The 14260-nt window shown below is 40.3% G+C and overlaps 1 protein-coding gene and 1 long non-coding RNA gene across 2 annotated transcripts; one reads left to right on the plus strand and one right to left on the minus strand.

Moving 5' to 3' along the window:
- Positions 1-503: 503 nt before the first annotated feature.
- Positions 504-3888, minus strand: LOC119357356. Its single transcript, XR_005172201.1, has 4 exons — positions 3319-3888; positions 3051-3145; positions 2889-2971; positions 504-927 (listed from the first exon to the last, which is right to left on the minus strand). It is a non-coding gene; the product is annotated as an uncharacterized LOC119357356 (long non-coding RNA).
- Positions 3889-4712: 824 nt separating this feature from the next.
- LOC119352551 (putative disease resistance RPP13-like protein 1) lies at positions 4713-8365 on the plus strand. The gene is made up of 2 exons (XM_037619142.1): positions 4713-7580; positions 7966-8365. Exons 1-2 carry the CDS (start codon positions 4740-4742, stop codon positions 8050-8052), a joined length of 2928 nt encoding a protein of 975 aa, XP_037475039.1. The 5' UTR covers positions 4713-4739; the 3' UTR covers positions 8053-8365.
- Positions 8366-14260: the final 5895 nt, after the last annotated feature.

Below are 14260 nucleotides of genomic sequence, written 5' to 3' on the forward strand. Positions count from 1 at the left end.
TCGAGTCAGAGTAAGACTTCGTATTCCCACATATAGGGCATGGACAACACATAAAACCATTCTGTTTGTTTGCCTCAGCCACTTTGAGAAAATTATGCACGCCTTAATGTACTCGGAGGGGTGTCTGTCACTGTACATCTATTGCCGGTTCATCTGCGTGCATTATATATAATTAAGTGTGTCAAAAACCATTACAGAACATCATGAATAGATAATTAAGTGACCAAATTAATAGAAGTTCATCATCATATTAAAATCAAAGTACATACATAGTTCTCATTGAACAACATATAGCTCTCCAGAGCATCTAATTAATTAAATCATACATTAAAACTATATAAAACATTTCAATGCGAAAACAAATGCAATCATAATCGCAACCAAGGTAACAATTGATCCAACGGCATAATGATACCAAGCCTCGGTATGAATGGCATATTTTTCTAATCTTTCTAATCTTCAAGCGCATTGCATCCATCTTGATCTTGTGATCATCGACGACATCCGCAACATGCAACTCCAATATCAGAACACAACATATACACGCATGTACACCATGATCATCACTAAAAACAGGCCACTCCGGCTGGCAAAGAAGTGGCAGCAAAGCTCCCGACAGTACACTTGTCGTCGTCAGGTTTTTCTTTCTATACTTAACATGTAGACCTCAGAGTCATTTACTTATCCATAAGGTACAGTCTCTTGCGATCATCATCTGCGTATCCAGAGTAGCTATTTTGCTGATGAGAGAGCCCCTGTCATCTAGGGTAGGACGCAAGAAGACATCTACCTCTGTCACGGACTCACGGTATCTTTTTCTTCGTCGTCATACACCAGAGCTTGGCTGAAAGACTGCAGTGCAGCGATGAGGACAGAGGAAGCTTCTTCTGTGTCCATGGGATCATCATCTTCAGTTTCTGATTCATCCTGTGACAAAGAGGGATTTCAGTGCATGCAAGAAAAACTGTGCAAGGCTACAGATTCTGATGATACAACATCAATTTACTTAAGCTCTTGCACGGGCAGTGAAGGTCAAGGTGAACCTAAGGAAATATCATAGTCAGCAAAAAAAAGTTGAAAGAAGACGATCAAATTAAAATCATGTAACTAAATACATAGAAGAATCTTCTTATAAATAAATCACGAAACCAATATTTTGTCCGATATTCAAAGAGCTATGTTTGATTGACTCTTCTATATTGTACAATTCTCTATGGCAACAGATAAATGAGAGCCAAAAGAGTATTATTAAAATTGCATGCATGCCTTATCATTCTTGAGAAAATTTGTAGCTCATGCCTCATGACATTTAGAAGAAAATTTTGGATAACATGTAGGTGCTAGCACTTTGCAGAAGGTATCACAAAACATATAATCGCACAACAATGGTTCACATGATTACAGAAAAATTGAGAGAGAGAGAGAGAGAGAGAGAGAGATAGAGAGAGAGAGAAGCAGCAACTGGTTGGAGTTTGAGAAGAACTGCAGCAACGGGTTTGAGAAGAGCTTCAGAAGAAGTGCAGCAGCAGCAGCAGCTCTAGGAGAGATGGGACAGCCACAGCCAGCAATGAGCAGAGAGGAGAGGCAGCAGAGCCAAGGCAAGACTACTACGGAACCTACGACTAAGTCGGACTATATACTTTTACGATTGATGGGCATGCTCGCGACTTCACCCATAATAATTCAAAAAAAGTTGAATCCTTCATTTTTCAAATTTGAGCATTGGCGCATATCCACTGTATGGATTAGTCATATTATCAGGTTGGATCAGTATATTACTCAACCTTCATGAATATTTTCCTTTTGCTTTCTTTTCGGTGTTTTCTTTCTATCTCTCCCACAACCCCCTGTATCCTCTTTTATGTCTCCGCTACAGTTGAGTAATACATGGTTCAGGCCGGCGTAAGCCCGCCGTAGACGAGTCAAAAAAAATTAGTAAATTTGTCACATATACACAGTTTGTCGAACCAATTCCAATAATGATCAATAGACATGCATATCTCTGGAAAAAAAGGAACACACATGCATACAGTGGAAGTGTCTCAAGGGCCAAACTATTGTGGAAACTATCATAGCAGAAATCATATTTTTCTTAATTTGGACTAAAAGGGGATGTACAAATTCTTAAATCTGTAGAAAATAGATTCATAAAATTCACTAAGTGATTGTGTAGAGAATTATAGATTCATCAAATTCTTAAATCAGTATTTTCATAAAACAACATCTGTTAATTTGGAACTATTTGATGTTGATTGTTCGTAAGCCCATTTAGTTAGAGAAGGTTCTCAATCGGATACCATCCCGCTTTCATTCAATTAGGTTCACCAAATTCCTGTTATTACCTTGACAGTGCCCACTGCTGGACAGAGTTAATATTTTTGGCAAGAAATCTCTGTCATAAATGAGTCCAAATTTATCTATATGTATTATGTATGTCCCCAATAATAGAAAAACATTCTGGTCCTCTTCCTCTCTAGCAAATCTTCGTCAGTGACGGGGATATGCCAATAACCTTTCTCCGATTTCTAAGTTTCAGAGGTAAAGGGTGAAACAATTAGAAAGTCAACAAAGGGCTAGATGAATCTGATTGAAGAACAAAAGACAACAGAATATCTTGTTGTGCATAAATCATCAATTATATGTCCAATTAGTACTGTCCAGTTAAAGGTCCAAGCAAGAATCATAGATCTTACAACTGTACTTCCGAAAAGAACCATTCAATGTCAGATTTTTATCATTGATAAACGTCAGAATCTCATATCATACAGTGATAATCCTCCTAGATTAGGATTATACCAAATTAGTGAATGAATAAAATAACTACAATTTGGAGCTTCAAGTAAAACAAACAGTTAACTTAATTCTCTAGTCGACGGCTATGTTGGTACCTGAAGAATCATTCTGCCCCTGCTGTTAGTTCAGTACCTTGGTCCCTCATTCTTGGCGCAGCATCCGATCCCAAATCTCCAACCTGGTAGCAAATTCTGGTCAACATATAGTAGCATGGAATACTTCTACAACTAACTTAGAATCAGACAAGACATGCTTACCATGTTGGCGTATATGACACTGGAACCACTCATGCAACCATTGTCTAGATGCGTCTCTTTAGGTTCAAAACTCTGAATTTTAGAGATGCACTTCTCTGAAAGCATAAAGATGCCATATCAGACTCAACACTTGGCTCAACAAATCATACAGTTGGGTGCAAATATTTATACTACTTTCATGTGCAAATCCAAGTGAGAGTAGTATATTGGCAATCCATATTTCAGATGGAAACGGGGAAAACAGAAGTGTGATTTTAGAGGTGAATACCTTATCCTCCAGCTCATGGATAAAATAGCCGCAGTCAGATGCGTGCTAGGCGACAGCCTCCTGCTCGGAGGTCGTGGCTCTTCTTCCACCTCCCTCTGCGCCCGTTGATCTAGATGGAACAGGGAGTGCCGCATCCTCGTGCGACAGATCGATTGACCCGACTCCCGCCTCTTCATCGACCTCTTTGCTGCGTGGGCGGCAAGACGACGACGTGCAAGAGAGGAGTTGGGGAAGAAAGAAAGAAGGAGCGGCAGAGGAGGCATGCGGCTCCCGAGCTCAGCGCCGCCTCCCCGCCATGGCCACCGCCCCCTGCAAGCTTGCAGCGCCGTGGTCCGTGGCTTCGACGCCGGCGAACTCCTCGCCCCGGCCGACTTTCCATTTTCTCCTCCATCTCCATGTGCGCCTCCCGCCTCGCTGCTGCCGCTTGATGCCGCGCCCGAGCGCAGCGCTGCCTCGACGCCTCGCTGCTGCATCCCGGGAGCGCAGCGCCGCATCCCCGCCTCGCTGCCGCGAACTGATGCGGCCGCATCTCCCAAGCCCAGCGCCGTCTCCCGCGAGCCCACTCGGAGTTGTCGCCGCCCGCCGCGCTGGAAAGGAACGTCTGGATAAGATAGAAGAAAGGACTGCGGGTTGATTTCTTACAAACGTAGGGTTTTTTTGTAAAATCAAAACGTTTTCTCAGATCCACTTAAATAGGGACCGCGGGTTGAATTCCCGAAAACAAAAGAACTTTCTGCAAAATTGCTAACGACGTACCACCAGAAGCATTAGCTGCTTTATTAGTAGGGAAAGATTATCATCAAGAAGCTTAAGGCCTTCGGTTCCCATTCATAGGGCAAAAAAAAAGGAACTAGAAATTCCCTTTACTTCCCTCGGATTTCAGCCGATTTGACCGTCGATATCAAAAGACCTCTGCATTTCTCGCGTACCAGATTTTCCAGAGCAAAAATTACAAGCTTAAAGCTTCCATTCATTAAAAAGGAAGAAAATTACTACTAGCAGATCTGCATATTTTAACAAGTACAAAAAATAAAACGATGTTTCTGCAAAGTTGCAACACCTTTGTCATATACTTTTCACCTAATTAAATTGACGCGCATCCGGGCCTTTCGCCCAGCCTCTACTTCATTTCTAGTCAAAGATAATTTCAAGGACACACTGTAACCTGTGTTTATACCTTCACTTTCACATGATGTATGATTTCTCTAACTTGCTGATACATATCTGCCGAAGATAATACTCCCTCCGTCTCATAATTTAAGAGCGTTTTTTAGTGTAAAAAACTCTCTTAATTATATTATGGGACTGAGGGTCCTAAATATTGTATATAGTCGGACTGCAAATATTATATTGCCCCATCATGTTAATAGCGTCCACTGTTTGCTCACAGGGCGACAACGTATCTCCACACCCCAGTCACCATGAGCTTATCTGCCATTGGGGTCGTCAGTGCCATCAATGAGTGTGTCACTTTGTGGCAGTGGGCCAAATCTGCCATTTCATCTCGATGGAGTGGCTCACATGATCAAATTCTTCAGGATCGCGTATTGCAGCTTGAGAGTGGCCTACAACTTCTCAGGGACACTCTTCCTGCAATGCACGACCTTATTAATAAAGCTGAGTGGAAAAGCCATGAACGCGGTGTGGCCAGTCTCCTTCCAAATCTCAAGGATGCAGTGTGTGACGCCGAGGACCTTCTCGATGAGTTCAGATGGTACGAGTTGAAGCTGCAAGTGGAGGGTGATGCGAACCAATCTTCTCTGCTTGACTTCTTTGGCACCGTCATTCCAGGTAGCTTCGATAAACTAAATGATGTCCAGTTGAGGCTAAATCATCTTTCAATTCAGATGGAGAATATGGGGCTCCGTGGAGTTACACAACACTTTGACAAATTAGTCAGACCTGAGACCACCTCTTTGCCAAATGAAACAAAGATATTTGGTCGTGATAAGGAACTGAAGCAGGTATTGGGATTTCTCAATGTACCAATGAATTCAAAACGCAAGAGAGCAACTTGTTCAGTGAATGCATCAACAAGCAACCTAGTTAATGATACATCAAGAATATATAGTCTTCCTATTTTGCCAATAGTTGGAATTGGTGGTGTTGGAAAGACTACTTTGTCCCAACATATCTGCAACCATCAACGAGTGAAGTCTCACTTTGAGCTGATAATTTGGATTTGTGTCTCAGACAACTTTGATGTGAAGAGGCTAACCAAAGAGGTCATACAATCCTGTAACGGAAAGGAGGCAACAACTGACAATTTGGATTCTCTTCAGCGTGCTTTGTCTAACCATGTGAAAAACAAAAGGGTATTGATAGTCCTTGATGACATGTGGGATGATTCCTTGAAGGAAAATGGGCAATGTTGGAAGAGGTTTTGTGCACCTTTTACAAGTGTTCAAGAGGGAAGTATGATGTTGATCACCACTAGATGCCCCAAGGTTGCGGAGGGGGTGCGCACAATGGAGCACATTAAATTAGAAGGTCTAGAGGACTCCATCTTCTGGAAATTCTTCAAACTGTGCGCATTTGGGTCCGAGAATTCTATAAATGATCCAGAGTTAGAGTGCATCGGTAGAAGAATACTTCCTAAACTAAAGGGTTCTCCTTTGGCTGCCAAAACTCTAGGACGCATGTTAAGCATGGACATGCAAGCATCACATTGGAATTCTATACTTGTGAGTGAATTGTGGGAGTTGAGACAAGAGGATACTGACATTTTACCGGCCCTTCGGCTGAGCTACATGTATTTGCCATTTTATTTGAAGCAATGTTTTGCATTCTGTGCTGTATACCCCAAAGATTATAAATTCCAAAAGGCATGCTTAGCTGAAATTTGGGTGGCGGAAGGCTTTGTGGATCCTCAAGGTCGTGTTCCAATTGAAGATATTGGTTGTCGGTATTTTGAAGACCTTGTAGCTCGGTCCTTCTTTCAGAAAGCTAGTGGTGGATACATAATCCATGACTTACTGCATGACATGGCACAGAAAGTTTCGGAGCATGACTGTTTCATCTTAAGAAATAAGAGTGAATTTGATAAAGTTCCCCAAAATGTTCGTCATCTATACGTACTCCCTAGCAATGACTTTGATGATTCCACCTTGTTGAGACTATCCAAATACACAAAGCTGCGTACTCTAATTTGCAAGAAAAATTTAGGGAAGATGACAGGCTTTGTACTGGACCACTGGTGTACTAAACTTATGCGCATGCGTGTGATTTCTTGTGCCTCCACAAACGAGTTACCAGAGAGTATTGGAAATTGGAAACATCTTCGGTACCTTGAAATCTCCAGAGCTTGTCCTTTGAAGAGGATTCCTTCAACTTTCTGTTGGCTATATAATCTGCAGATTTTATATGCCAAGAAATGCAAGCTAGATAGCTTGCCCAGTGACTTTGATAAGTTGACCTGTTTACAAAAATTTGAATCACTTGGATTAGCATATTGTGCCAGGAACAATACCACACTAAATCGGGATCATGCAACAGAAGCTGAACCGGAGAATAGGAAATATCTTGATGAATTGACATTGGTTATGGGTTCAGACATGTCTCAACCTCCCATCGGTCTCAAGTCTCTATTCCTCAAGAACTATGGTGGTTCCTCTCTCCCAAGCTGGTTTCAGCCACAAAACTTGCCAAGTTTAGCATCACTTGGTTTTGAAAGTTGTGATGGACTCAAGAGCATAAACTTAAATGAGAGACCTGCAGTTGGAGGCAGCATTACAACATTCTCGTTCCTTACTGTCCTAACAGTTAAAAATTGTGATAGATTGTCCACCCTTGATGACCTCCTAACACAAGAATATATACCTGCTATTGAGAAAATTCACATCGAAGATTGTCCGTGGTTACTGTCCGTTCCTGGTCAAAGGTTTGGTAGTTTTTGTTACCTGAAACATCTGGCGGTTATAGTGTGCCCAAGTATCAACTGGCAAAGGGGATTGGTGTTGCCATCATCTCTCCGAAGTCTCAGCTTACTAAAATGTGGGGATATCTCTCCATATGTTCCCAGCTGCCTAAAGAACCTTGCATCTCTTGTCTCACTAAACATTGATGGTCTGCGTATAACATCCATTCCAGGCAACATTTGGCACAGAAATCTTGCATCACTTGAGGAATTAGAGATTTCAGATTGTCCAGACCTAGTTTCAATTGGTGGAGCAAAGGCGGTTGCAAAAATAAAGAGGGTGCTGATATTGAGGTGTCCAAAGTTAGAGGAAGCGGAGCAGATCAATAAAAGAACCCACCTAAAGGTATCTGTGCTTACACTTGCTTCCTGTCCCTCTTTTGTTCGAAATTCTCTATATGCTGGAAATAACCCACCTAAAGGTATTATGAAGTAGCAATCCAACTTAAATCGTTGTCACCAAAGTATGCTGGACTCACTTGTTGATGACACCTACATGTAATGTATGTCTTGTTTCTATTTGTAGTTCCAATGTTTAGTCTGTATAGGATCTTGATCTGTTAATATTTTCGTGAAGGAATTTGTGATTCTTACAGTAATACTAGCATCTAGGTGAGATTTTGAAAGGACGTGCTAACCTGAAGATGCATGAGTGTTAGGCATGCATGTTAAGTCTCTCTCAAATTTGCACCACTGACCATGTTTTGTTCTGCAATGTGAACAAATGACAGGCCAGCATGCAGGAATCCGTAGCTGCATTATTTGGACGTAGGAAGGCCCGAGGACAAGGAAACTTACTTGTCAGTGACAATGAATGAAAAATGTGTTGTTTACGGCATGCCTTGTGCCTTTCTCTCCGTGGCTGCTTCTCCCTTCTTTCTACCGTTTTATTCCATCAATTATTTCCCATATTTGTCCTGATATCTATCAGTTCCCAATGTGAACAATCCTAGGAAACTTGCTGTAACCTGTGAAACAACAGAGAAGCGTATCTCTAAGGAGTGCGGCGTTTGAGCCCGGGCACCGGAGTGGATTATCGATCTCTAGGACATGTTTTATTATGTTTACCAATGTTGTGTGTTTTGGTGTATCTTAACTCTGGAATGTGTTCAAGCTTCCATGCCTGCATTCTGGCTGTTAAACTTGGAATAAAACGGTAGCTTGTATAGCTTGTGTTGCTTCATGGGTTTTGTTGTTTGTGTTGTCTTTCTTCTTCGGCTTTCAGTTTCTCTGCTCGGTGAAGAAATATAACTAGCAAGTTTCTTTGCAACGTGCAGATTTTTACGCCTCAGATGCCCTTTCTGGGTCTGGTGGCTGGTAGAAATATTACTAGCAAGATTATTTCGGACTGAGCTCTTTTTTTCTTGCGGGGGCACAAGTGTGTACCAGTGTGTGTATTGATAGCAGAGCTTGCAAAGCAGATCATCAATCAGCACAACACTGTTGGGGCTTCGCCCTGAGGATCGATCACGTCAAATCACGATGAACAAACGCACAAAAAACTGATAGCGCCCTTTGTTTCCCTCTTTTTATTCCTCAATTTTCTGGTCTTTTTTCTCGGTTACAAAACTCACGGCCGGGCCTGCGTATGTATACTCCTAGTCCTACACGGACACAACTTCAAATTAGCCACAACTCAAACCTGCTAGCTTGCACATAACTAGCACTTATCTACAACTTATCAGCCTTTGCCAATCCTAACCAGACTCGGATTATTGTGCAAACAACTCGGGAGAAGCCTGTATCACAGCCAGCTGCAAATCCAGATCGCGTAGCTGCAAATGTGCAAACAACCAATGCAGGAAATATTTTATTTTATTTATTTATGCACAGAAACAACGACTAATATTGAACATACAATGGAAATGCACCCAGTACTGCCATGGACATGGGTTTATTTTGTAGAGAATAGTATTCTGTTTCCATATTTCCCAGCTCAAATGCAGACTCAATGAATAATTGAACACACACAAAACAGAGCAGTTGGCGACAAAGTCCATCGAGGATAGCTTGTTATGGAGCTGATGGTGCTGGAGGATGATCTCTTGCAACATCGCCATGGCTTGCAGAGTTTCAGTTTTAAATACTCCCTCCGTCCGGAAATACTTGTCATCAAAATGGATAAAAGAAGATGTATCTAGACGTATTTTAGTTCTACATACATTCCTTTTTGTCCATTTTGATGACAAGTATTTCCGGACGGAGGGAGTAGAAGTTAGTCCACTTCCCACCCATTAAGTGAGACCTTTGTCTCGAATTAAGTGAGACGGTAGCGGCTCCCGCGTCGAGCGATTCAGTGTCGGGCCGGCCCACTAGACCACAATATATCATAAAAAAGAGAGTTACAAATGTGTGTGTGCGCGAGGGATCAAACCTGGGATCTCTGCGTCACCATCGAATTTGTGTCTACCACATAGGGCGCGATCTACTAGAAGTAAACAACACTGGCTTTTATATTGGTTCATTTTTTCCTGTTTTATTGTTCTTTTTTTCCTTCCTTTTTCTTCATTTCTATTCGACTTCTCCGGGTTTTTTCTTTTCCCCCTTTTCTTTTGCTTTTTATTTGGTCCTTATTTTCTTCTCCTTTTTTTCTTTTTCTCTTTTTCTTTGCTTACTCATTTACCTTATTTCGTGCTTGGTTTTTTTTGTATCTTTCTTGGTTTTCAATGCTTTTTTTTTCGTTTTCTTTGTTTATTTTCTTTTCTTCTTCATCGATTTTTTGTTTTTTTCATTCTTTCTGCATTTTTTTCTTCGGTTTTATTTTTAAGTTGTTTTTCGTTTGGCTTTTTTTATTTATTTTTTGGTTTGCTTTGTTTCTTTTGATTTTCATTCTACATTTTTCTAATACAGGTTTAACATTGTTTAAATATAACTTTATCATTCCTTAATACATGATCAAAACAATTTGTACACGTTTTTATTTTTTTAAATGCTTGACTACCATTTTTCGAAACAAGATTAACATTTGTTTTTGAATACATGGTTCCTATACACACTTGTCAAAATTTCCATATGTTTGATTAACATTTTTCAAATACAGCATTACATTTTTCTAATACATGTTTAATAAAAAATTTCTATGCACATTTAATTTTTTCTAAAATGCTTGGTTAATATTAACATTTTTTAACACATGGTCAACACTTTTTCTATACACATTCAACATTTACAAAATGCTTGATTTACAACTTTTCAATACTTGTTCAACATTTTTTTTAATGCTTGATTAACATTTTTTATATACATGATATAAAAATTCATCATTTTTTAATACATGAACAACATTATTTCTATACATATTTAACAATTTTCAGATGTTTGGTCAACATTTTTGAAGTACTTGTTTGACTTTTTTTTCAAATGCTTGATTAACTTTTTATACATGATCAAAAAAATTCATCATTTTTAATACATGGTCAACATTTTTTCTATACACATTTAATATTTTTTAAATGCTTGTTAAACATTTTTTGAAATAATTTAACTAATATTTTAATATACATGATCAAAAGATTTCATCATTTTTTTAATATATGGTCAACCTTTTTGTATACACATTCAACATTTTTTAAATTCTTGATTAACATGTTTCAAAATATAATGTCAAGTATATTTTTTGTAATATATATGTTTAGAATATTTGGAAGTGTAGACAAAAGTAAAAAATTAATCAAAGAATGAAATGAAAACAGAAAAGTAACAAGGCAGTGTACTACCGCGAACTGGGCCAGTCCAGCAAGTTGGAAGCCTCGACTCGCTGAACGCGAGAGATAGGCGCACCATCAAAAGAATGCCACATGGGCCTCATCTAGAAGCGAGGCCCAATAGCTTCCCTCTAGGACATCAGGCTAGTTAGCGATCGGATGGTCAAGGATGACCGGTCACATGATCTGATGACCAAAAAGGCACAAGACATGAGAAGTTGAAAGGGCAACCCGGTTTAATGTCCTAATAATAAAGAGTACACCCCTATAACTTTATTTATTTATAGTTAAGTTAAATAGTTATGCACACTATAAATCTATGTCAAGATATCGGTTAGAGACATGCCTTCTTGAGCTTTCTACAAGGATATTGAAATAGTTGTGAAGACATAAAAACCATTGTAACACAAAAAATATGCATGCTAATTCGCAAAGGGATGTTGTTTTGTCCTTATTATGTTTTTAGATCAAAGGAAGTATAAATTCAACCAAGGTTCTGTTGTCAACATCTCAAACAATATTCTAAGAAAAAAGATGAACATAAATTTTGTTGCAAAATTCAATTACACTTGAGCACATGTGGATTTCCAAATATAGATATCCGAGTTATAACAAGGAACATTGCATCTTAATGTTTAGCATCAATGTCGCATTACTAATTGTTTGACATATAGTAGAAAACATAGTAATCATATATAGCTAAAAAAGTTCGGTATAAAAATGTATGTGCGGGCGTGCAGGCGAGTGCTTTTAATAAATTACTAGACTAGATAAAAATTATGTATGTGCGGTTTAGACTTGACAATGTCCAAGAATGACAAGTAAATTAGTGTACAACTTCTTTGGTCGCGCTGATTAGGCCGCAGCTTCATCCGAGGAAACGGTGATGATGATGCTTGTCCGGTGGTGCAGGTGAAGACGGCGGTGTGGGAATGGAGGTGGCGCAAAAGACGAGGGGAACGTCGGGGCAGCTCCTTGGAGGTGGAGGACGGGGTGGCTGAACCGGTGGGACGACGAGATCGACGACAGATCCTCATCCGGTACGGTGGATGAGGGACATCGAGGTGTTTCTGTGGACAACATCGTCGGGGAAGAGGCTCCGGCTGGGTGGCGGATGGAGCAGGGTGTGGGGTTTCATCGCGGGTTTTCACGGCCTCGATGTACGAATGGGTGGGCGGATGGGATGGCAGTAGGGAACCATGGCTTAGGCACGTGCTTGCCCGAATTGTGGGGTAAGTTACGAAAGTACCCCCACTGATTTGAGGCGCTTCTTTCGATTCAGGGGTACCACGGGCATTTCACGTGTCGGGATTTCACAGGAGGTGGGAGTTTTCGCGCGCGTTGTAATTTCAGAATAGCAAGGCGCGGGTTGAGATGAAGGGAGTTATCGGAGCACGACGAGACAAAGATATATCTTAAATATTTCGGGCTAACAAGGCGCGGGTTGAAGAGGCGGGAGTTTTGCAGCACGATAGACAGAGACGCTAGCTTGAATTTTCGGCATAACAAGACGCGGCTTGAAATTTCGGAAGAACAAGTTTAACGTGTACCCAAAAAAAGATAATTTGCACCTCAACACGCACAACACACACACAAACACCATTTAGACTAGAGTAAAGTACATGTGCATTGCACGCATGAGATTTGGCAACCAAATTATGAATAAATACCACATTATAGCATGTAAGCTTTTAGTCATATATGCATGATGTAGATGTTCGTTTAATTCTTATAGTTCATTTCATTCAAAATCATATAGTTTTTATAAGAAAGCTAATCTATTTTAAGATTCATGGAATTGTGCGTTGTAAGACATAAAGTAAAACAAATAATGGCAAATCATGTAGAAAAACATTTGGGCAATTCTGATACAGAAGATTCTAGAGTAAATAAGAAGTGCTTTTGTTTTGATGTTTGTGCATTATGCTTAAGTTCAACCATGGAGTCTTCTAGATTATACATGTGGCGAAATCTGGTGGAATCTAGATGATATCCAACGGCCAGTAGTGCTCAAATTTTTCATCTTTGGACCATCCGATTCATCTCATCGAACGACCATCTTTCAAAGTTAAAGTTACCCGCACACAATATAAAAAAATACAATATGTAATATATATATAGGGGTATAGATATAGATATGTGATGCGAAAGCCGTCCATCATCTCCAATTAGAATAGTGTGTCCATGCACGGATGCGACGTGGCCAAATGATGCCTGCCATCGGTATCTCAAATTCAAATTAGTCTGACCTTGTTCAGTGTGTATACATTACAACATGCTCGTTTCCAAACCACACCGCGCAGATCTCCGTTATATTCATGCATGCATGGGTTTCAAATATCAGGATCTCTTATTCAAATATTTGAATTCAACTTTACATTGATTATGACCTCACCTAGTCTTTTACACCCACACAGTCGTCTTCTCTTTATAATTGTACCACTAACTTTCTCTTGTGCATGCATGCACACACACTACCAGTCGGCATTATCCATTGCACTCATGCAATCTTTTTCTTCAGGTCGGTCTCCCATGAAGGCACACACCCACACACATCCCCTCTTCATCATACCAGGCATTCTTTATCTCTCACGCGTGCATGCGCAACGATCGATGTTCCTCTATGTATGTGTGTATATAGCTAGGTCTTTCGTAGTTTTCCACACAAACCGATCAATCGATATATCCAGTGAGGTCTCATCCTCTTTCCCACATCTACATCGATCAATCTATACCTCTCTATATAGGATTAACATATATAGCTAATAAACCCACATTAATTATATATCCAATGTCCCCCTCTCATCATCCATGCCTTCCGCTTAATCTCCCAGACCGTGCACAATGGCGAAGACAGGGGCAGTAAGGGCCCTGCCCCCTCCCCCCTAACATCACTATATATCGAGGCTAATATGAATGTGAGCATTAGACAATTGCTGCTAAAAATGGTTTAAGTTCATGAATTGATCCTCCTCGTAAAGATTAGCAATGCTTGGCCCCCTAGCTCATTTATTTTTCATGGCTCCGCCACTGCGTGCAACAGCGCACGTTCTCACCCCCTCTCTCTCTAAATATCGATCTCGCACTTGTGCGTTCCTTCATAGTCTCCCTCCACTTGGCTCCTCGCACCATCTTCTAGCCCCCCACTGGATTTTGCCACATGTACAATCTAGCAGACTCCATGGTTGAACTTAAGCATAATGCACAAACCTCAAAACAACAATGGTTCTCTTTTGTTCTAGAATCTTCCGTATCAGAACTGCCCAAACTTTTTTTCTAGTTGAATTGCCATTATTTGTTGTTACTTTATGCTTTACAACGC

The sequence above is a fragment of the Triticum dicoccoides genome, chromosome 2A (assembly GCF_002162155.2).
Source record: "Triticum dicoccoides isolate Atlit2015 ecotype Zavitan chromosome 2A, WEW_v2.0, whole genome shotgun sequence".
NCBI classification, from domain to species: Eukaryota; Viridiplantae; Streptophyta; class Magnoliopsida; order Poales; family Poaceae; genus Triticum; species Triticum dicoccoides.